This window comes from Anabrus simplex, chromosome 1 (genome assembly GCF_040414725.1).
Source record: "Anabrus simplex isolate iqAnaSimp1 chromosome 1, ASM4041472v1, whole genome shotgun sequence".
In the NCBI taxonomy this organism is placed as follows: domain Eukaryota; kingdom Metazoa; phylum Arthropoda; class Insecta; order Orthoptera; family Tettigoniidae; genus Anabrus; species Anabrus simplex.
Genome location: NC_090265.1, coordinates 1,441,538,517 through 1,441,563,733, shown reverse-complemented (window position 1 = coordinate 1,441,563,733; position 25,217 = coordinate 1,441,538,517). Strand labels below are relative to the sequence as shown.

The following is a 25,217-nucleotide window of genomic DNA, read 5'->3' as shown; positions in this document are numbered from 1 at the left end:
CATAAATAATGATTGAAGGCAAATAATTTTGAGAGAGTTTGGGACAAGATTAATAAAATTATTAAGGGTGGGAGGAATATAGAGAAAACGAGTATTGAGGAAGTGCAATGGGTCAGACACTTTGATAAATTACTAGGGGAAAAGGGGGAAGAAGGATGGAGAGGGATGGGGAAAGAGGTAATTTGGAGGAATAGGAGAGGGGCAATTTATGATCTGGATAAAGAAATAACAAGGGAGGAAATCCTGAGAGTGATAAGCAGAGTCAGAGCGAAGTCGGCCGGGGATGTAATGGTATAAATAACAAGTTTTGGAAGGAAATTAGCAAAAATGAGATGATGATAGGGGGCATAGTTAAACTATTCAATAAGATATTTGAGGGAGGTACGTACCCGAAGGAATGGGAAACAGGAATTATATGCCCTATATACAAGGGCAAGGGTAGCAGGAACAGTGTGAACAGTTATAGTGGTATTTCTCTGTTGGATTCCTTGAGTAAAATATACACTGGAGTGTTGGCGAACAGAATAAGCGGGTGGGCGGAAGAAAATGAAATTTTGTCAGATTACCAAGGGGGATTTAGGAAAAAGAAAAGAACAGTGGATAATATAATGATAGTAAAGACTATTTTAGAAAAGTATAAGAATATGGCTAGAAGTACGGTTTATATAGCAGCAATAGATTTTGAGAAAGCTTTTGACAAGGTGAATAGAGAGGCCCTGTTAGAGAAATTAGGCAGGCTAGGGATTTCGGAGAAGATGTTGAGGGCAGTGGAAGGAATATATAGGGTTGTCAGGTTTTGTGTAAAATTGGGAGAAGAGAGACTGAGTGGACCCTTAGAGTCCAAGGTGGGTTTAAAACAAGGGTGCAAGTTATCGCCAATATTGTATATTTTATTTATCAACGATATTTTAGAGGGGTTTGGGGGCAGAAAATTGGGCTGTGCTGGTAATTAATGGTTTAGAGGTACCAGGACTGATATTTGCGGATGATGTGTTATTGATGACGCTAACTTTAGGGGGGATGAATAAGGCGTTAAATTCAGTGACGCTATTTGCGAGGAAATGGGGATTGAGAATTAATGGAAATAAGTCTAAAATATTAGTAGTCCAGGTAGACAAAATAAGAAAGAAGGTAAATGGGTAATTCAGGGAGAAAGATTGGAACAAGTAAGGAAATTGGAATACCTAGGAGTTATTTTGAATGATAAAGGAACGTGGAATGACCATATCAAAAGGGTGAAATATAGAGGATTGGCATCCCTAGCCGCAGTCAGAATTCTGCTAGCCAAATACCCGGGTTTCAGTTATAAAACACTGCGGTTAGTGTTAAGGTCGGTAATTTTTGGAAGGGTATTGTACGGCGCAGAAGTTTGGGGGCTGGACGAGAAAAGAGAGAAACTAAGAAGGATTGTTAGTAGTTTTGCTAAGTTGGGAATGGGTTTACCGAGGTGTACGGCAAATGCAGGGGCGGAATTAATGTGTGGGGAGGATTTGGAATCAGAGGGTGTGAAGAGAATAGTTAGATACTAGATGAATTTGAAAAGACAGGAAGGTGGGAGGTTATTACAGGCAGCGTATGAACAGCAATGTAGGAGCATGTATAGGGGTGGATGGCCAGAAAAAATAAAGGGATATTTGGAGAGGATAGGATTAAGACACCTGTGGGGGGAAGTCTGGTCGAAGACAGAAGTGAGAGGGATGAAGATACTTGAAAGGAGAATTAAAGATATACATAGGCAGAAATTGTTGGGGGAAAGTAGATTGAGAAACTCGCTGAATGTTTTGACGAAAATAGAGGAGATAGCAGGGTTGAATGTCAGATACGTTGATAGGTCAAAACGGTATGGGATGATGTGGTGGATGTTAGGGTTGCAAAGGAATACAGGTTGGCTGCAGGGGAGGGATAAGGCAAGGTGTATACTTTGTGGAGCTAGGAATGACGAATTTCATTTGCTAAGAGACTGTGAGAAAACGAGGGAGATAAGACATGGATTATCGAGTGCTGAGCATCGGAAAATTTTGGGGAGAGGGGATGAGAAAGAAATCTTGAGATGGATTATTAAACAGTGGGAAAAAGGGGGTGAATTGAACAGGTATTTATGTGCGACAAAAAAGGCCTGCAAGAGTAAAATGAAGGAGGGTGAGTTAGAGGGTGGACAAGGGGGTAGGGGGTGGAATTGTTACGTATAGAGGATAGCATGATAGTGTGGTATGAGATTGAGAGGTGGTATATGAAGCGATGTGTTGGTGTGGAGATTGGAATGTGGTGTTGGTGAAGAGATGGTATATGAGTGTTTGGTATATTGTGGAAGGTATATGAGGTGGATCTGGAATGGAAATTGTGGGTAAGAGGTGGTATCTGAATCTGGGAGTTTGTATGTAGATGGTTTAATTATTGCTGAATGATTTTAGATTTGGGAAGTGGTATTATTGTATTTGTGTTTGGTATTAATAAGATGATGTAAACGGAGCATTGGTTACTGAATTCGGGAGATTGAGAGGTGGTAAATGAGCTAATGTGTTGGTATTAAATAGTAGTGATTGAGAGGTGATTTTATTATAGATTGAAACGAAATGTGGTGTGGGAGAAGTGTTGGTATAGGCGAAGATGGTTTGGTAATGAGATGGTTTAATTTATTGCTGAAATTTTTGGAGTTGGAGAGATTATTGTATTAAGTGCGGGTTGGTAAATGTAGTGTATGATGGATTGAAGGGCAATTGCGGAATGTTGGTTGTTATGATTTGGACAAAGAGTAAGCTAGAGTGCAATGAAGATGACGTATGTGCTGAATGCACAAGGACACGTAATGAGTGGTGGTTGCGATAGCAAATGTAATGCTGAACATGGCTTGGGTTTTAAAATGAGATCAAGCATGAGTAAATAAGGACAAGTTGCAACATGAGAGGTATTAATGTGTTGAAAGAAAAGTGGTATTTAAGGTAAGTGTGGAGGGAGACCAGTGTTGAAATTTGATTGTAAGTTATTATTATTTTCTCCTGTGTTATGATTGTGTTATTTATTGTTGGGAACGTGGAGGACTTTTGTTTGTGTTATGGCTGGTTAGAATGTAAGTGCTGACTGTCGATGTTTTGGTATTGATCGGGAGTAGGTCAGGGAAAAAGAATGTGACGAAAGTTGCAGTTGCTGTAGGCATAAGGACAAGTGATGAGTTTGCTGGATCCTCGAGCCGATAACTGCTACAGAATTGTCATCATTTTTGTTATTATTTATTCCTATTATCTCTATTATTATTATTATTATCATTATTTTATTATTAATATTATTAGTATTATTTTTATTATAATTATTAATATTGTGTCCTATTGCTTTGTGAACATGTAATGGGGCGGAAAGCCTGTTTGTTCATAAATAAATACTACTACTAATGAACAGTGGGAGTGTGTATTTGAGGATCTTCAAAAGGCAGAGGTATTCAGTCAGCAGTATGTTAAGATTGTGGGTTACAAGGATAATGTCCAGAGACAGGAGGTGACTAATTCTAATGAAGTATTAAAATTTACCTATGACAACAATGATATTTACAGTAAGATAAAAAAGTTGAAAACTAGAAAACAGCTGGAATTGATAAGGTTTCAGGGGATATACTAAAGACACTGTGTTGTGATATAGTACCATATCTGAGGTACTTATTTGATTATTTTTAGCATAAATGAGCTTTACCAAATGAATGGAAAGTTGCTACAGTAGCCGCTGTGTATGAAGGAAAGGGTGATAGACATAACGCTGAAAATTACAGGCCAGTCAGTTTGACATGCATTGCATGTAAGCTTTGGGAAAGCATTCTTTCTGATTATATTCGACATGTTTGCGAACTTAATAACTGGTTTGATAGAAGGCAGTTTTGGTTAAGGAAAGGTTATTCCACTGAAGCTCAACTTATAGGATTCCACCAAGATATAACAGATATCCTGGATTCGGGAGGTCAATTGGACTGTATTGGGATTGACCTATCAATCTAAGGAATTTGATAGGGTAGATCATGGGAGACTACTGGCAAAAATGAGTGCAATTGGACTTGACAAAAGAGTGACTGAATGGGTGGCTATGATTATAGAAAATAGAACTCAGAGAATTAGAGTAGGTGAAGCTTTATCTGTCCCTGTAATAATTAAGAATGGAATTCCTCAAGGCAGTATTATTGGACCTTTATGTTTTCTTGTATATATCAGTGATATGTGTAAAGAAGTGGAATCAGAGATAAGGCTTTTTGCAGACGATTATATTCTGTACAGAGTAATAAATAAGTTACAAGATTGTGAGCAACTGCAAAATGACCTCGAAAATGTTGTGAGATGGACAGCAGCCAATGGTATGTTGATAAACGGGGTTAAAAGTCTGGTTGTGAGTTTCACAAATAGGGAATGTCGTCTCAGTTTTAATTACTGCGTTGATGGGTTAAAAGTTCCCTTTGGGGATCATTGTAAGTACCTAGGTCTTAATATAAGGAAAAATCTTCATTGGGGTAATCAGATAAATATGATTGTAAATAAAGGGTACAGATCTCTGCACATGATTAGGAGGGTATTTAGGGGTTGTAGTAAGTATGTAAAGGAGAGGGCATATAAGTATCTGGTAATAACCCAACTAGAGTATGGTTCCAGTGTATGGGACCCTCGCCATGATTACTTGTGTCAAGAACTGGAAACAATCCAAAGAAATGCAGCTCGATTTGTTCTGGGCGATTTCCAACAAAAGAGTAGCGTTACATAAATGTTACAATGTTTGGGCTGGGAAGACTTGGGGGAAAGGAGATGAGCTGCTCGACTAAGTGGTATGTTCCGAGCTGTCAGTGGAGAGATGGCGTGGTTTGACATCAGTAGACGAATAAGTGTCTTTAAAAGTAGGAAATATCACAATATGAAGATAAAGTTGGAATTCAAGGGGACAAATTGGGGCAAATATTCGTTTATAGGAAGGATAGTTAGGGATTGGAATAACTTACCAAGGGAGATGTTCAATAAATTTCCAATTTCTTTGCAATCGTTTAAGGAAAGGCCAGGAAAACAACAGATAGGGAATCTGGCTCCTGGGCGACTGCCCTAAAAGCAGATCAGGATTGATTGATTGATTGATTGATTGATTGATTGATTGACTGATTGATTGATTGATTGATTGATTGATTGATTGATTGATTGATTGATTGATTGATTGATTGATTGATTGATTGATTGATTGATTGATTGATTGATTGATTGATTGATTGATTGATTGATTGAAAGTTTTTACCCCCAGCTGCCTGGGAGGCAGTAGGGTTGCATATTTGATCGGTTAGCGTGGCATAGGGTACGAAGCGGGGTTGGACCAAGATGAGAAGGAGATTGTCTGTGGCTAGGACACAGGCAACCACTTACCTACGTCGTACATATTTCAAGCTTCATAGACCACAGGTAGTATAAAGTGTGCCCCAATGGAATGGCAACAACATGCAGTGGCCGTTTAGTATGTAGCTGCGCAAACTCTCCTCCTTAAGGACAAGTCACAGCACAACACAAAGCTTACTCGTGATGTATTCCATCCTTCCATTGACGAAAACCTTTGATGTGTTAGTGCGACATTAAACAAATACCAGCAAAAGAAACATCAGCTGTGGAAACTATTAAATATATAACCTTAGCACATCCCAATTATGAGGTTGTAAAACAGAAAAAAGAAAATATTTGCGTGGAATTCAAACCTCCTAACCCTCGAGCACTGTTCACTTTCAGATCTCCGACCGCACCCCGTCTAAGTGAGCGATTTCGAGGCTTGATATACAGCTGCCAGTATCTATTCTGTACAATACCTGTTCCTGGACTGCATGTGCACCTCCTATTGTACGGTACATGTTCTTCGTATCTGTGATAGTTGTACAGGTTCATTCGGGGTTCTCATAATGAATTATTAGTGGCACTCTGATTCCCGCTGTTTTATAGCCGGTAACTACACATCTCGTTATATAGTCCCAGTTTAGGATGACGGATCAATATATTTCAGAATTGTAGTAAACATGGTGTGTTGCATGAATCTAGGAGCGGGATACCACCCGGTATAATTGACATGAGTAAGAACTGGAATCACAGATAGGGTTATTTGCAGGTAATGTTGTAGTGTGACTATAAAAATTTGTATGTTTCACCAACAAGAAATGTCTTCTTAGTATTAATTGCTGTGTTGATGGGGTAAGAGTACCTCATGGGGATTATTGTAAGTACGTAAGTGTTAATATAAAGATGATCTTCATTGAGGTAATCACATTAACGAGGTTGTAAAGAAAGGACACAGGTCTCTTCACATGGTTACGCGGGCTTTTAAGAGTTGTAGTAAGGATTTAAAGGAGAGGGCGTGTCTCTGGTAATACCCCAATTAGAGTATGGTTTCAGTGTATCGGAGCAACATCAGTATAACTTGATACAAGAACTGGAAAATATAAAAAGGAAAGCAGAATAATTTGTCCTTGGTGATTTCTGACAAAAGAGGAGTGTTATAAAAATGTAGCAAACTTTGAGCTAGGAATACTTGGGAGTATGGAGACGAACTGTTATGTCTCCTCAGTACTGTTGTGTGGAGTTAAGCATTGGACCTTGATGCAAACATAGAGTCAGGAACTGGATGCCTAAGAAATGTGGTTGTATTATTTTATACGAAAGATATCTTGGGCAGAACATCTGATTAATTTATCATAATCAAGCAATTGTGAATTTGGTAAATACTTTTTCACTGAAGAAGAGAATTATATTTTCTAGAAACATGTATGAATAATAATATGTTTTAAACGGCTTTTTGTATAATGTTGATCAGGCGGACAAGTAATTTGCACTGGTAGGGTCATGTTGATGACATTGTTGGGAAAGCATAGAGAAAGCATACATGTCATAATGAGGCTACTTGAAGGATCCAACAAAGATTTAAAAGAGAAAAATTACTTAAGTATGATTCCTCCATTATTGGAGGACTCTGTGATTTGTAAAATATTTTATACCGTAAACTGTAGTTTCTTATTCTCCGACTTTACATACCGACTTTCATTAAATACTGTTTACCCATTTTCTCGTTACTCGGCGCTAATATGGACTTAGTAACAAAAATCCAAATTCATGAATATCTTTGTGATCATAGTCAGTACGGTAACAATGTATAAGACATGAATAACAGGAAATTTAATACTAGGGCCTATATAACATTAGTTATGTAGCATTCATCGATTACATCTCTAATAAGAAATATTTGAGAATTACATTTTAGGCCTTCCCCTAAGCTACCATTTCACTCAGCGTGAATAAAATAATTTAGAGCCTAGAATATAGCGACTTATTTCCTGACTTTGCATACCGATTTTCATCAAGATAGGACTACCAATAACAATATTTGAGAATTCAATTTTAGGCCTTCCCCTAAACTACCATTTCACTCAGTGTGAGTAAAATGATTTATAGCCTAGATTGTAGAGGCTCATCCCCCGACTTCACATACCGATTTTCATTAGACCACTAATAACATAAATAGTTGAGAATTCAATTTTAGGCCTTCCCCTAAACTACCATTTCACTCAGCGCGAGTAAAATTATTTATAGCCTAGATTGTAGAGGCTCATCCCCCGACTTTACATACCGATTTTCATTAAATTCTCTTCAACCGTTTTCTCGTGATGCGTGTACATACAGACAGACAGACAGACTGACAGACAGACAGACAGACAGACAGACAGACAGACAGACAGACAGACAGACAGAAATTACGGAAAAGTAAAAAGTGCATTTTCTTGTTACTATGGACATGACCGATACAGAAATACCATTTTTTTCAAATTCTGAGCAATGTACAGACAAAACTCTTATTTTATATATATAGATAGGTAGTCAAGAAGATCAAGGCTTCTAGAACTCGTGTTTCCCTGAATGCTTGATAGATGGCATACAAATTCTGCATTTACGCAGTAGTGTGCGGTGAACTGTCAATCAATCAATCAATCAATCAATCAATCAATCAATCAATCAATCAATCAATCAATCAATCAATCAATCAATCAATCAATCAATCAATCAATCAATCAATCAATCAAGATCGGCATTAGGGCAGTCTCCCAGGTTGCAGATTCCCTATCTGTTGTTTTCCTAGCCTTTTCTTAAATGATTTCAATTACATTGGAAATTTATTGAACATCTCCCTTGGTAAGTTATTCCAATCCCTAACTCCCCTGCCTATAAATGAACATTTGCCCCAGTGTGTCCTCTTGAATTCCAACTTTATCTTCATATTGTGATCTTTCCTACTTTTAAAGACACCACTCAAACTTATTCGTCTATTAATGTCATTCCACGCCATATCTCCGCTGACAGCTCGGAACATACCACTTAGTCCAGCAGCTCGTCTTCTCTCTCCCAATTCTCCCCAGCCCAAACTTTGCAACATTTTTGTAACGCTACTGTTTTGTCGGATATCACCCAGAACAAATCGAGCTGCTTTCCTTTGGATTTTTTCCAGTTCTTGAATCAGGTAATCCTGGTGAGGGTCCCATACACTGGAACCGTACTCTAGTTGGGGTCTTATCAGAGATTTATATGCCCTCTCCTTTACATCCTTACTACATCCCTCAGAGTGCCTTTCAAGTGTGAGCACAGAACTGACTTGATAGGTTAAATAGCTTCCAGCTTCTTCTAGGAACTTTCTTATCACGCGCCTCAACAATTTGCTGGCAGTGTTGTTTTCATTACTCCTGGCCCCGCACACCTTGTTGTTGCAGATCCGGCGTTATTGACTTCTGCCAACACCCTGAATATATTCTCAGCCTTCATTGTCACAATATGAATGGAACGCTAAATTAATAGCAACAGTGGAGTTTATCTCAGAGAAATTTGTGCCTTCATTTCACCCAGTATAAACTTACGTACGCTGCCAGAGAGTTCACCTTAGCCTAGTATAGCATGACAGGTTGGTCAGTAAAGTGTATAAGGGGTGAAATACAAAAATATCTGTGCTAATGATGATTATATCTAGTTGCTGGTTAATTTTTATAGCATGTATTAGGTAACATAAGCTCCTCCAAGATCTTTCTAACAACTTCATAGTGAAGGGCAAGTTACATTTACCATTAGCATTTAGCTTTCTAGCAGGTATAAGATAAAACATTTTATAGCACACAATTGCTTGCCATACTACCAATGAGGAATGATAATACTTTTGTGGACCAATATGCAAAACAATATTTATTTGATTTCTCTCTCTGACTTTAGCGAGAAGTCTTAGCATTCGTGAAATAGAATTTTAGTTCATCACCACGTGTCTTATTCTACGTGACATATCATCACAAGTCATCTTATTCCACATTTAAAGGGAAAAGCATGAATAAAGGTATCTTTTCCAAAAGGGCTTGAAAAGTTACAAGGTTGGGAACAATAAAAAACATAATTCAAAACTGCAGTTTGAAAGTATATAGTTTCGTATCAAATGTTATGTGATGCTGTCAAAACAGATATACATATGTGCTTACTTTTTGGCATTTAGCAAGGATCATCTTTTGCGCCAGGAAGACCTTCTGAGGTGGTATTTCAATGCCCAGGTCACCACGGGCCACCATAATGCCATCAGATGCTTCAATTATATCATCAATATTTTCCATGCCTTGTTGACTCTCAATCTTGGAAATAATCAAGATGCCTTTACCCTTCTCACCTGTGGACAGACAATTTGATTAAGTCCTTTCTTTCAAGAAAGAATAAAAATCCGATAAACGTTAAATAATCATTTTTTATCTCTCATTGTCTAGTGATAAAATTGATCAACACATAAGTGAATCTGTTGGTAGATAAGGGCACTAAGTCACTTTTCACTTTCCAGGTGAACGAAAAAGCTGTTAACGAGAGTAAATCCCTTGTATCTTCTTTGTTTTGTCCACATCAAATACCTTCCTCTGTCAAGACGACCAAAAATTTTAAATGAAATATTGTGGAAATAGCATTGTTGAAAAATGACAATCCTTTTTGCATTAGCTAGCCATTTTCAAGCAGCAATTCAACGCCTTTATTTCTTAAATATAATAATCATTAGAAACCACGTTGTTAGTTTACAGTATTTTAAGAGGATATGTATTGACTAATTAATCACTTAATCAAATAGTACGTAAATCACAACGTGTTCTGTATACAGGATGATATCACTGAACTTAAAAACTGTTCTCAGCAAGATTAACTAAGCAATTAACACCATGCATTAAGATAGTAATTACTGTACTTCACATCAGTCAATCAGAGGTACCTACAAGTATCATAGTTCTCTGACAACTCACTCCATTCCTCCTCAGTGAAGCCTCCTCATGCTTCTCACATAAAGGACAGGCAGACGTGTCTCCTTTCATCACAGCACTGAGCACCTTGACCAGTTTATTATACTGAAGTGCCAAAACAAAATTGACCTAAAATAGACTTGGTTTCTTTCCCTACCAATCAATTCAATTGCAAGCATGAACATTTAAAAAAATTATGGTTTCAATTTTGCAGTTTTTTAAATATGGCATATGTGTGGAAATTGAGATGAGCATGCCACATAGACAATTTATCTTTTTGATAGTTGTTTAATGCCTTCATAACACCTGCGGCTTTCAGTAATGCTGGGGTTGGGAACAGTTAGGACTGAGAAGGAAGCGACTGTGGACTTAACGTATAGCCCCAACATTCGTCTGATGTGTAAATGGGAAACATAAAAACCATGGGCTAGTGAGAGTGGGATTCAAAACCACCACCTAAATGCAAGCATCCAGCTACATGACCTGTACCATGTAACCACACACTCACAAGGGGGCTTTTAGGTTTGACCAGACAAGTGACTATGAAATTTGGTAGGTGAATCAATTAAGAATTCAAAACATAAATGCATGCCTGCGGTTGTAGCATAGACTGTCAACAAACAAACTAAAACCCATGGCACTACACCGTAGATTACAACAAATCCTCTCCTTCAGCTCCTTCCCCCTCACCATGGATCTCCTCTCAGCACCATGGCACCACGTTATCCCACGGTGGTTGACAGGTCTTGAAGGCCCGATGAAGATCAGGATCGAAACCGAGAATCTGACACCTGATGATCGATTACATGCAATGTGGAGTTATTGATTTAGCATTTCATTCCACTTAGGTCCCATGAAGGGAGTAAAGAAGTGTATAGGCATCGCATAGAATGTCAATGAGATCTGGTACGACACTTCGTTACTGCACTGCACATTCTGTCAATTAGTACCTTCACAGAATATTACTACTCAACATATTTCGTAGAATTTACAAGTTCCACAGTTCATAACGAAAGAAAAAGATTAACACAGTTCAACATAAATGAAATGATTGTCGTTCGATGCACTTGTCGACGTGACTTGGCTTAGTTCCTGTTGCTCCTCCTGGAGCATAGGGCTTCCGTGAAACACTTCCACCTGTTCCTATTGTTGGCTAACCTCTTCACTTCGTTCCAAGTTTTTCCCACTGCCAGACATTCCTCTTCGATCGTCTTTTTCCAGGTCTTCTTCGGACATCCGGGCTTTCTAGGTTCCAGTCGAGCGCTGTCTTTTCAATGGCTCCAGCGGGCTTCCTTAAAGTATGTCCTATCCAACGCCATTTTCTCTCCCTTATCTGCATTTCAGTTGGCTGCTGAGTAGTTTCTCCCCATAGATCTTCATTTGAAATAACATCCGGCCATCTTCTGTTGATGATACGTCTTAGACAGCGATTCACGAAGACTTGCAGTTGTGTAGCCGTCTTTTGGGTAACTTTTCACGTTTCACAGCTGTAAAGCAGAACGGACTTAACATTTGTGTTAAAAAGTCGTAGCTTAGTTTTTTCTAGAAATGTTCTTCTTTCTCCATATGGGATACAATTGAATAAACCACCATTTGCTTTCCTGATACGACTCTTTATGTCTTCTTCTGCTCCTCCAGTCGTAGTAACCATACTCCGAAGACATGCGAAGGAGTCTACTTGTTCTATCTCTTTATCATCTATAGACAATTTATCATCAATCTTGGAATTGACCCTACTTGATGACGTAACTCAAGTTAACAGAATATCACAGTTCATAATGGAAGAAGATTCACACAGTTCAAAATAAATGAAATGATTGTCGTACTGTTCTAGTGCACCAAGCCTACTTAGCAAACACAGTTCAAAAATCTCGCGTCTATTCTATCACTAAGGCACAGTCTCGTGAAAATAAATTCTGTTATTAAAGCACAGTTTTTACGAAATAAATTCTGTCACTGAGGCTCAGTCTTGTGAACCTAAAAGGGAGCATATTTCGAAGGCAATAAATTAACACTGTATAACAAATAAACTACACTGTCTTTAGAAATTATTATGATACAGTTCGTTGCGAAAGACTGACATGAGTCAAATGGTCTCGTTTGTGACTGAACTATCACTTCCATGAATGTGTACAATACGACGACGATAAACTATTATGGGGCGAGTCCGCCAAGTTTATGCAAGTTGATAATAATTTATGATTATTCGTTCAGAGAATTTAGTCCCGTTCTCAAGAATGTTAATTACTCGAACTGTTCAAGTTTTAAACACAAGTCTACCAGCTGCTGACGACTCAAAATATTATATCATTTTCTATCTCGCAAAAAAATAGAGCTCAAAGTTTCCAGGTTCGACATTTAGAAATTTGTACGTCCACAGACGCGAACACTTTTCCGTAAATATAAGTACCGTCGGCAGTCTGCCGAACAGAGTAACGATATCTGAACGATATCTTCCATAGCTGGCCCGCACATCGTGGCAGCTGGGAATACACACAGATACTGATTTAAGCTAACTCAAGCTCCTTTTATGCCCGTAGTCCAGGCATCGTGGCTTCTGAATCGTCAATCTTCTATCTTCAATTTATCGGTTATCCCACCGCCGATTTTAAAGAAATTTGGTATTCTACCCTCTGTTGATATGGGATACACGAGATGTAATTGAAATATTTGTATCACATTCGGTTCTGGAAATCATGAGATGGAAGGAATTGAATGTTCGATGGCTACGTCATATGTCGTTGGCTGGCTTCCCATCAACGAGCAGGTTGCGTGCATAGCTGCTACATCCGTCACCTGCGCGCACAGCGGTCTTTTCAAACCTCTCGACAGCTGTTGCTACGAGTTGCGTTCGTAGTAGTAATCCTATACAGTCCTATAAATAGGGGACATAATTTTGCATAAATTCTCTGCTGAGGATGAGATACTGCAGGTTTTCTAATGAATACAAGGTCACCGACTTGCAAAGGTTTCCTGAAGTAGCGGTGTCTTTGTTTCCTCTCTCTAACTTCTCTCAGGCGTAAAAATGCTAAATTTATGTGGGAATAATCCCAAGAAGATGGGTTTAGCAAGTAAAAATCAGCCTTATCCAATGCACATGTATTAGCTATCCCTGATTTTGATAGACCATTCATCATTCAAACTGACGCTTCTTGTTCCGCAGTAGCTGGTGCCTTGCTACAAGAAACTGATTTAGGCAGATGCGTAATTGCTATGTTTCTTGTACACGCACGCACATTAATGGTGTCTCGACATAAACAATCAACACTGCCCCACTCCAATACTGAAAAGAAGGGGAGAGAGTGAAGCGGTAGTGTTGAAGGCCAATCCAGTACAAAACATTGGGGGACGGGAGTGAAAGGGTAGTGTCGAAGGCACAATGACTCACCTTCTCGCTTAACGCATTGCTGCATGGACTGCATGCAGACAGCCCGCTACAAGACTTCGTTGTGATCGAAATGGGCACAGTGGCGGATGTACTGAAGTACAGCATTAGATTACCGCACGGGGCAATGCGTCCGGCCGCCCCGGGTTCGATTCCAGGCCGGGTCAGGGGGTTTTAATTGTAAATGATTATATCCCTGGTCTGGGGACTGCGTGTTCGTGTCATCCTTGACGTTTCTCACATTCAGCACTCAACACTTCCGCAATTCCAATTACATACAGGTTCATATATTGTGCAAGTAGGGGCAAAAGAACTCTATAGGTCGACGCCCCGAACAAATAGCATTTTAACATAAAAAATTAAAAAGTAGTCAACTCTGTTAATTACAGTATTAAGAGGTAAAGGAGGTTTTTAACCGACAAGTATTTTATACTAGTTAGGAATATTTTGTAGCTGCGTTATATCAGGTCTACCAATCCTTCTTCACCTCGTTCTTGCCATATTTCTATCCATCTCCAAACTGTCTTAAGACTGCTTGTGCTATTGCTTGGGGGACCATGTGAGCCTCCTACATGCAAATAATACGGCCTCGATTCACCTGTGCAAGGTAGGAGCCATCTTATTACAATGTTACAGTATAACGCCGGAATACACACACTGTGTATTCAGCACTATCTGTTCACTCCCTTCCCCTCCTTTTCAGTACTGGAGTGGACTTCAACACTATCCCTTTACTCTCTCCTCTCCTTTTCAGTACTGGAGTGGGGCAGTGTTGTTTGTTTATGTCGGGACACCATTAATGTGCGTGCGTGTACCCTGAGTCCTTTAGAATGCAAATATTCAGTATATGAATTAGAATGTCCGGCTGTAGTCTTCTATCTGGAGGAATTCAGAATGTACTTTGAATATTCCCATTTTTATCTTAAAACTGATAACCAAGCAATATCCTGAGTTCTTAACTGACCTAGACGCACCGGTCGCTGGGCGATTAGTATTTCTGCATTTAAATTTGATATTCGCCATATCAAGGGATCCGGTAATGTTATCGCAGACGTGTTAAACAGAATGTTTAATGAATCTTCAGATAATTCTGACAATGTAGAAATTCATGATCTTCCAAAGACCTGTAACAGTTTTAATGGTGGAGTTAGCGCTATCCTGTATCAAACGGCAAATATGATGATGCCGAACTCAACGTGATCACTGATGACATTAAATCTGACAAGTGTATCACACCGTACTCCTTGCATTGTTGTAAGTCCAGTAGTGATCATCGATTTGAAATTGTCCCCAAATCCTAATTCCGATTATTTTCAAATACTATTATGACTCGCCTATTGGTGGACATCTAGATGTGTTTAATACAAGGCAAAAAATATGCCAGTTCTTCATATGGAGAAGAATTGATGTCCAAATCAGAGAGATGGAAGATTGTGTAAAACTTCTGATAGATCATCCACGTGATAGCCGCCCCTATTCGGGAATCAAAATATCGGCCTCCTAATCCGTTCATATGAATACTATTTATTTTATAGGATGTTTGGATTAATCATGGCTTGAGTCATAATTCATTATTACAATTGCCACCATCAGGCAGATTGTCTCTTTCAGATTTTATTTGAAAAAAAAAAAAACAATCCAATACATGGTTCTTCAAGTTAGGGACTACATGTGGTATCTAACAATCGCCAATGACGTTTTCAACGCTGAGTCCGCTATGGTCTGGATAATAATGTCCGGGATGTTGTTAAACGCCCGAATGGGTCTGCTAACACATTCTGAGGCTATGCAACCCATGGAAAGAATGTTCGTTGATGTCCTTGCTCCTCTACTCCGATCAAGGAATGGAAGTAGGTTCATGCTAGTGTTCATAGACGGGTATACTAGTTATTTCTGGATTTTCCCGAAGAGATCGGCTAACGTTCCAACGGCAATCAAATGTCTACATTCTATATTTTCTTCATTTGCCTCACATACATTTCTGGTCACTGACAATGCTATGTACTTTACATGCAATCTTTTACGTAATTTTTTGTTTTGAACTGTCCATATCCCATTTTACTACTTCCCCATATCACAAGGCACAATCATACGCTGAGAGAGCCAATCGTAACTTAACATATGCCCTGATAGCATACCATCAAGATAGTAATCAAAATTGGGGTTCTAGTCTCCATTGGTTAACGTTAGCGTTCAACTCTGCAGTTCATGAGACCCATCACGCAGGAAAACACTCTGATCAGTATTGTATATTGAATAATGGGTGTAGTCTAAAAATCGCTCTATAGCTGCTTCCACAAATTTCTTTGCGACTTTATCTTTTTCGTCTTCTTCTTGCAGATACGTACGGGATACAAATTTCGTAATTTTTCTACTTTTTTATTCTGCACTTTTCTTAAAAAGACTCAAACAACTAGCACATGCGCTGAAATTACTTCGCCCCATTGAAATCTCTCTTTAAATTTCCAAGGACCACAGACGCAGGTCTTCATCGCATACATTCCGCTTCAGTCTTCTTGCTTCTGTAAAGCGAGAACATAGTTTTGTATGCATCAATTGGGAACATGCATCATTTTCAAAAATATTTTTTTTGAAAAGTACACCAATGAAATAGTACGCAAACGTATTACATTGTGGTATGTTGCCTTGTTTTCTACCATTAAAAAAATATTTAATAGTGCCTTTCCGCAAGGCGAGTGAAACGGCCTCTGACGTAAGCGGCGCGCTGTGACGTCACGATCCAGTACCGCATGGAGCTCTACCAACCGTTGTGCATCAGCCGTTGCTAAAAGCCGATCGTTTATTATTCATGATCGTGAATAACTTCGAAATGACAGAAGAAAGGTTCAAAACAGCACAGTCAGACAATCTACCATGTGTAGATGTCATCATTCTTGAAAAATGTGACTTTTGTGGCCGCAGAAATTAGCGGATAACAAGCAAGTTTGTAAGTGGCGTCTTTTATATATGTGCAATGTACTGTAACCCATAGTATTAGGATAACAACGAACCTGGATAGATATCACATCACTTTCAATATTTCCTTCTGGACTGATTCCCCTATTAAAGAATAACATTACATTTTCGGGCTTTCAGCATTAGTAAAGTAAGAAATCGGATTTCAGCACTAACATAAACATATAGGTAGCATTATAGTACTAGTCCGCTTCTGTGGTGTAGTGGTTAATGTGTGCCACTTCCGGAGGCCCGGTTTCGATTCCCGGCTCTGCCATGAAAGTTGAAAACAAATAGTACGAGGGCTGGAACGGGGTCTACTCAGCCTCGGGAGGTCAACTGAGTAGAAGGGTTTCGAATCCCACCTCAGCCATCCTCGAAGTGGTTTCTCGTATTTTCCTACTTCTCCTCCAGGCACCTAAGGCCACGGCCGTTTCCTTCCCTCTTCCTTGTCTACCCCTTCCGATCCTCCCATCCTCCAACAAGGCCCCTGTTGAGCATAACAGGTGAGGCCGCCTGGGCGAGGTAATGGCCCTCCTCACCAGTTTCATCACCATACCCACAGTCTCACGTTCCAGGACACTGCCCTTGAAGTGGTAGAGGTGAAATCCCTCGCTGAGTCCGAGAGAAAACCAACCCTGAAGGATAAACTGATTAAGAAAGAAAGAAAGAAAGAAAGAAAGAAAGAAAGAAAGAAAGAAAGATCATAGTACTGTAGGTCTATAACCTATCATTTCTAAAAAAATATATATTTATGGTTGGGGCAACTGGTCTACCCACTTCCGGGGCCCATGAAAGAGAATTAAATATCTTGGTGGAGGGAAAAAGTTAAACATGATGAAGATAAATATGACTTCATCTAGTTTTCACAAGTTGGGCTGAGTGGTTCAGACGGTTGAGGTGCTGGCCTTCTGACCCCAACTTGGCAGGTTCAATCCTGGTTCAGTCCGGTGGTAGTTGAAGGTGCTCAAATACGTCAGCCTCGTGTCGGTAGATTTACTGGCACGTAAAAGAACTCCTGCAGGACTAAATTCCTGCACATCGGCGTCTCCGAAAATCGTAGAAGTAGTTAGCGGGGCGTGAAGCCAATAACATTAATTACATTTGGCTTTTAACAAGCTGAGCATGTCAGGAAAGAAAAGTGTCCTGGTGACATTTTAGTCGCTCAATACAGGAATGTCTTTGGGTGCTGTGACTTTTTTTTTGTCTTTGCTATTTGCTTTACGTCACACCGTCACATATAGGTCTTATGGCGACGATGGGACAGGAAAGGCCTAGGAATGGGAACAAAGCGGCCGTGGCCTTAGGTACAGCCTCAGCATTTGCCTGGTGTGAAAATGGGAAACCACGGAAAACCATCTTCAGGGATGCCAGCAGTGGGGTTCAAAACCTTCTATCTCCCGGATGCGAGCTCACAGTTGCGCGCTCCTAACCGCACGGCCAACTCGCGCGGTATTTTTACCCTTCGGTTTATTGACTTGGCTTGTATAACCTAAAACTTAGGCCAAGTTGGATAATATTTTAAACACCTACATCACTATTTTCACCTGTGTGCAATTATGTTATTTATTTCATTAATATTATGATAATTATTATAATTGAGCATTGTTAACTTATAAGACCCCAACAAACAAGCATTGGTTTTGTGTTGAGTTATACATTTGTTAAATTCACGTTGTTTCCTTTCATGATGTACACGCCTATTCTTTGTTACATTATAGACTATTTAGATATAGCCTAAATTTCTTTACCAATTAAGCTCTTCAATAAAGACATACATAACTGTCCCATGCCAAGATATATTGGTAGAATTAGAGCTGTCAAAATGGTTCATAACCCCTTTGATTTATTATCTTGACATGGATCACCCAAAACATAGGTTAGGTTTGGAGAATACTTTAATAATCAGCATTATTTAATGCACTGTTTATTACTTTCATATTCCAAGATGTAATTGAAGCATTTAAATAAAGCATCATACATTAAAATTTAAAGTTTTACCACTAGAACAGCTGACATGGAAAAATGATTTGAAAATTCAAACAAATTCATCTTACGTTAAAATCTTCAAAAAAATAAACTGTAGACTTTTCCGATATATCACCAGCATTTTTCCGGCTCGCCAAAATCCATTTCTCCCTAGTTTTAGCGTCTTTGGAACATGTATAAACAATTTGTTTGGTATGGTATGCGATGTGCTATTGCACATCGGAACTCTACACCATTTATAAGTTTTCTGCCTCACTGTCTGCGCAGGATTCATTTTAAGTCTAAAATATACCACTCAGATTATTATCCGATGTATAGACCTCGAATTTAATCATACTAGACACTAACGTAAAGTAGAAATACGCGAAGTGTATCCTGCTTCTCACAGCGCACTATGTGTTATTTCGTCTGCTAATTCAGTCAACCTGTACGATGACGTCAGACCAATGAGATCGCGTACTTGCGTGACGTGACATTTTCGTAGATTTTTATCATGTTTGGAGTTATTATTTGTACATTCTGATCACATTTTTGAATTCTGCACGAAATTTTGAATCAGATTAGCATATTTTTAATTAAAACCCCGGATCATGCATGTTCCCTATTTCCTGTATTCAATGGGGATCACTGATGTAGATTCTAATTGGTTCTTCCACCTGTACAGCTACCGTAGTGACGTCACCTTACGACAACTTTTGCAAACAGTGGTTAATGAAAGCCACTTCTTACCCCCCCTCTTTATGTAACCATAAATTTACAGCTTCTTTCTTGTACACAAGGTCTACAGTTTGTTTCACTTTCTCCTGTGGACTAGAAGCATAACTTGAACTAGTAGACTTACTAGATGACTGCGGTGTCTCTTCACTAGATTGACGGGAGTCGGACTCGGGGCTCAAAACCGGTTCCCTAACACATCCTGTTCCTGGCAATGGTGTGCTGCCTTCTCCTCTTTCAGATAAAGCAGATGAGGTGTCGCTGCTTCCACTATCACTTTCACTGTTACTATTTCTCTCCAGACATGACTCCGAGACGATGCTGGCACCCATGGGATGATTTTCAATTAGATCGGTCACATGTCGACCCATCTCCCTTTCTTCCGCAGTTATTTCACGGGAAGAGGAGAAACCCTTCTCACGGAAATAACGCAAAGCATACTTTAGAACATTAGCCGAATTCATGACTGCTCTTTCAAAGAAACATGTGCCAACTAGCTAGTGCAAAGAGCTCAAGGTAACCTGGTCGCTTCAGCTGGTCACCAGGGCTGCCCACGTGCAATTCTATTAAACATTTTCGTATCGATTTCAGGACCTTACAGATTTTTTGTACATAGCTTTCCTATGGACCCCTCATACTCTCTACCAAATTTCATTGTCGATTTCGACATGACAGTATGGACAGTTCCCTTATGAGGCTACTTTCGCCATAGTTGCCGAACTTGTTTTTTGCTGTAATACTTTCTCAAATTTTTCTGCTACTTCTGTAGCTATGTTATTCAAGTCCTGGCCTAAATTCTTCCTTAATTTATACCCGCTCCGCAGTAGCGTGCATTGTGGGTATGCAGGCTAAGCCGGGCTTACCCGTTGGATTTGAGAAACAAAGTAAACAAACTAATGCAACTGTAAGAGCAACAATTAATTTTATCTTCTCAGTTGCCAATTTTTTTAAATTACACAATTGCTGCAGTATGGTTTTTGCAGTATGTATCAACTATATATTCTGCAGTGCGAATTTCTGCAGTAGCGAGGGTACGCGACACACCTACCGCTTGGCTCTCCCAGCATTGAGTTCAAGGTGACGCATGCGTAGTAACCGCGCCAGTAAGCGAGCTTGGTAAGCCGACAATTCAACGCTGCCCGGCTCGAGCGCATGGTGCAGCAGTGCCTTATTTACTGTGATTTAGCTTATTGCTGAAACAGCTCTTGCGAGTGACAACTGACAGCAGTGAAGAATTTCTTAAAAGTACGAATATCCAGTGCCTTTTAGAATTGAAAATTAGTTTTTTTTTCTTAAATGTAATAGTGTGAGAAAACCTTGTCTACTATTTTCAACTACCGTATCATAATATTTACGATGGATGACTCAGTTTGTGTGATTGAACAACTGTTGGACAAACAGTTTCGTTCTAGGAACTTATGTGAGAAACTAGACATTTTTGTTTTTATGCGTTTTTAAGGTTGGACATATCTGGAGAAGGTTTTCCAGATTGAACAATTTCTAGAGCAAACATTGGCCAGAACAACAGTTTATTAAATTTGGAACTTCCAACAATCCATTCTGTTTTACTGTACTGTGAAATTTGGAAACGACGAACATACTCCCTTTGCAAGAGACAGAACTCTGTGGTCCGACACTAGTTATGATAATCTGAGTAACTTGCACAGTGTCATTCAAAAGCGTGAGAAATCGTAGTCACACATGTCTGCACTGTTACAGCTGAGAACGTTTGTAAAATCTAGAATTGATATTCAGCTCGATGCTCAATTGCCTGCAAGCACTGTACAATATAATAAAAAACAGGGGGGTGCTCAAACGATTGATTGATATTGTGGTTTTTAGCTACTCACGAATTCTGAGGGGAAGATTCTTTGAACAGGGGTGCTTATTTGGGTGCAACTTACTCGCCACTTACGATGCGAAGTTGAGTAAACACCTAGATACATGGACCGTGTTTCGCGGAACTTCAAACAGGATATAAAATATAAAGTGATGTAGTTTTGGAAAAGTGAAGTCAGAAATAAAACACGCTATTTTTATTGCCCTTCTTCTTGACGAGACTTCAGACATTATGAATTTATCTCAGCTATCAACCACTCTGAGATACGTTGATTCTGAAAGTGGTAAAGTTCACGAAAGGTAAATTTCTTTCACTGATGTCAGCGCAGATCGAACAGCCAGTGGTTTGCTTGAACAAGTGAGAAACATTGTTACTGAGTTTGACTTAAACTACAGGTTAGTTGCACAAACGTTCGACGGAGCAGGTGTGATGGCCGGCTACACAGGTGGATTAAGAACCAAAGTACAAGAACTCTTTCCGAAGGCCATATTTATCCATTGCTTTAGTCACAAGCTTAATCTAATTTTGTCACAGTCAGTTTCCTGTGTCAAGGAATGTAGAATATTTTTTCAGACCTTAACGGGATTAGGAACATTTTTCCAAAAGTTCTCTAAACGATCTCATGAACTGGTAGAATTTACAGCAACGAGGATGCCTAGAAATACTCAACACGGTGGAATTTTTCATCTCGTCTTGTTCACACAGTGAAAGAACATTGCACTTCAGTCCTTGAGTTCTTTCGGAGTGTTCTAGATGAAAGCTCAAACAGGGGCAGTATACAATAGTAGTGGCACACGGTCTCATGAAATTTCTATATAGCATTCAAACTTCCTATTTGTTGCTGATTTTTAACAACATTTTTACCTTCACTGTTATCGTTTTCAAAGTCCTTCAACCCAAGCATTTAGACGTCCTATATTGCTCCCAGAATATTCAGGAAATCAAAAGAGAGATATTAAACCTCGGGAATAAGTGCGACGTAACTTGGGTCGAGACTCTGGTCTATCATGGTGTTGAAGACTCTCCACCAACTAAACGACAATGTCGGGAAGAAGATCCAATAATGTAAAGGAAATTCCTATACTACTCAATTTTTACGACATTATTGTACAATTAGGCGAACAATTCGGGTCATTAAACCAATTACAGTTTACACCCTTGTTGGATCCTCTGAAGTATGAAACGTACTAAGGTACTTTTCCTCATTCTGATTTTGAAAATCTTTAACTGTCCTATAAAGTCTTGTTTGATTTTATCCGATTGAAGAATGAAGTTACCGTGCTGTATTAGTTTGACGAATTTTATGATCAACAACCTCATCAGTTAGTGTGTTCCGTGAAAAGCATACAATTAGATACAGCCCTGCCTGAAAAGTAAAAGCTGGATTTACTTAGTAACTGTTCCAAACACAACAGCGTTAGTTTAAAGATTGTTTTCAGCTCTCAGGAGGATTACGACTTGTCATAGGTCAACACAGAGACAAGAGCGACTTTCAGACTTGGCAGTTCAGTCCATAGAAAAGGAAGTTCTGCATCAACTGAAAAGCACAGACACATTTTATGATAATGTCATCACAACATTCACAAAACAAGAGGGGCGACTATATTTCACCTTCAAGTAGACTCAAAGCAACAAAAAATCTTGCAGAGGAACATAATGTATAGTTTTATTAGAAGTGGAGCATACAGTGGACAGTATAAGAACTTCTGACAAAAAGTAGCAAGTAAGTTACTATCCATTTTGAGATAGGCCTATCTGTACAATGCAATATGAATGATGCTGTTACATCAGTGTCAGAGGTACTTCAAGTCGGCTTCCAGGCCGAAGGGTGAAAAGTGTAACAGGTCAGAGAGTTTTCTGATAGATACATAAGAGACCAAGGAGATTTTTAACATAATAGTGACGGGTAATTCATGAAATATACGTGATTTCTACTAATCTACCACTTTGATGTAGGAAACTGAATAAAATAACAATTATCAGACCTAAAACGCAACAATGACATTCTTGTTTCCGTTTTTTACGGATTATGCACTGTCATTGGAAATAAATAATTTATTCCATACATCTCAATAAGTTCATTGCAGCTTTAATATATATATATATATATATATATATATATATATATATATATATATATATATATCGATTTTTAAATCTACAGATGTGATGTCACTAGTTATTTAGTGTTTCCCGAAAAGCCAATGATTTGACATTATACCGTACGCTCTGGTTAGAAGTCCTTCAATTTTCACGAGATTACACAAGTCTATATGGTTACAGCTTGATTACATTCTTTTACATATTGACGTACGTTAAACTGTACTTCCTACGTCAGGTAATTAGTACGTCCTATTTTGGACAGCATACCCACTTTTCAAAACCACCGCACGCCACTGCCGCTCCGGGATTTTCCCATGGATGAAGATATTTACTTCATGAACAACCCCACAGTCATCTTTCCCTATTTCCAGGGCTGGATTTTTAGAGCCTGTTAAGGCCTCGCTCATGACATGTCCAGACTTCCCCACTAGAAGGATATCTTAATTTATGGGGTAATCTGTGATTATACAGACAAACTCTGCGCATATAGAAATGATTAATTATTATCATGGCATGGCGATTGAATTTGACATTGTGTGTAATGGAAATTTCAAAACGTTGATATGAGAGAAAGGCTAAATGAACACATGTTTTAAAATTATATACCATAATAAGCCTTTCATAGGCACACATTTCAGAAAAAAGGCACTCATAAAAGGATATAGGGAGTTATAGGAGCTCAGAAAGTTACATCAATTGAATTCTTTAGTTCTGAAATTAATTTATCAATCACAAGTCCACAAACACGTACAATGAATAAAGTAGACAAAAGAGGTAAAATCCATCCTTTATTAATTACTTGTAATTGGAGAGATAACACACTTACCCATGATATCCCGTATTTCTTGTATGGTATCAGCATTGCGAATGAAGGATGCAAATATCATGTCTACTTCTTTTTCTGCACCAAATATCAAATCCTTTTTATCTTTCTCAGAGACTCCAGGCAGGTCAACAGGTAGTCCAGGGAGATTGATTCCCTTCCGATTAGAAAGCTTACCACCATTTTCAATTTCAGTAATCACTTCTTGGCCTTCTGCAAAATGGACATTCATAAATTAGTTTTTGTATAATATATTCAGTTTCTGTTAGTGATTTAATGCTTTGAAATCTAGTGGCGTATGCTGGGATCAAGACGTGGGCTACCATTAGATTTAGGTTCCTTTTCGATAGTTGGTTTAGTGAACGTCAAGTCTTTTGAGCTGCAGCCAATAGCCAACGGAGAAGCCTGCTGTGTTGTGAAGGCTGCTTCACGAGCTACTGCCCTGGCCTCTGCTACTACCAATACTCAACACCTAATCAGTGCAGATTGTAGCCTAAAGTTTAGCAAATTAAAGTCCGGATTTGTAGCTAAATGGGTAGAATATTCGCCTTTGTTCCGATGGTCCCGATTCAAATCTCAGAATCAACACCCTCGTATTGTTGATTCTCCTGGTTTGGGGACTAGGTGTTTATGACGTCTTTGCCATTCATTTCATCCTCATTAGGTCACCACCAAACCTTTACAGATGACATACACCATTATCATTATTGTTATTCAGCTAGTGGTTTTATGTCGCTCCGACATAGATAGGTCTTATGACGACGATGGGATACGAAAGGCCTAAGAGATGGAAGGAAGCGGCCGTGATCTTAATTAAGGTACAGCCCCAGTATTTGGCTGGTGTGAAAATGGGAAACAACAGAAAACCATCTTCAGGGCTGCCGACAGTGGGATTCGAACCCACTATCTCCCGGATGCAAGCTCACGGTCGCGCGCCTCTACCGCACGGCCAACTCTCCCGGTATTATTGTTATTATTATTATTATTATTATTATTATTATTATTATTATTATTATTATTATTATTATTATTAAATTAAACATTTTGAATAATACAGCATTACCAGCGGTCATACCCATGGTTCACTGGTTTAGTTGCTTCGTAGAGAGATCAGTGGTGTTGTCCGACC

At 39.0% G+C, this 25,217-nt stretch overlaps 1 protein-coding gene across 1 annotated transcript in view; it reads right to left on the bottom strand.

The window, feature by feature from the left end:
* LOC136860530 (pyruvate kinase-like) overlaps positions 1-25,217 on the bottom strand; it is a 272,168-nt gene that overhangs the window by 88,119 nt on the left and 158,832 nt on the right. Inside the window, exons 5-6 of the mRNA XM_068225910.1 lie at positions 24,092-24,301; positions 9,488-9,669 (exon numbers count right to left, since the gene is read on the bottom strand). Of these exons, the coding sequence (XP_068082011.1) occupies positions 9,488-9,669; positions 24,092-24,301 (392 nt within the window). The remainder of the gene's footprint in view (positions 1-9,487; positions 9,670-24,091; positions 24,302-25,217) is intronic.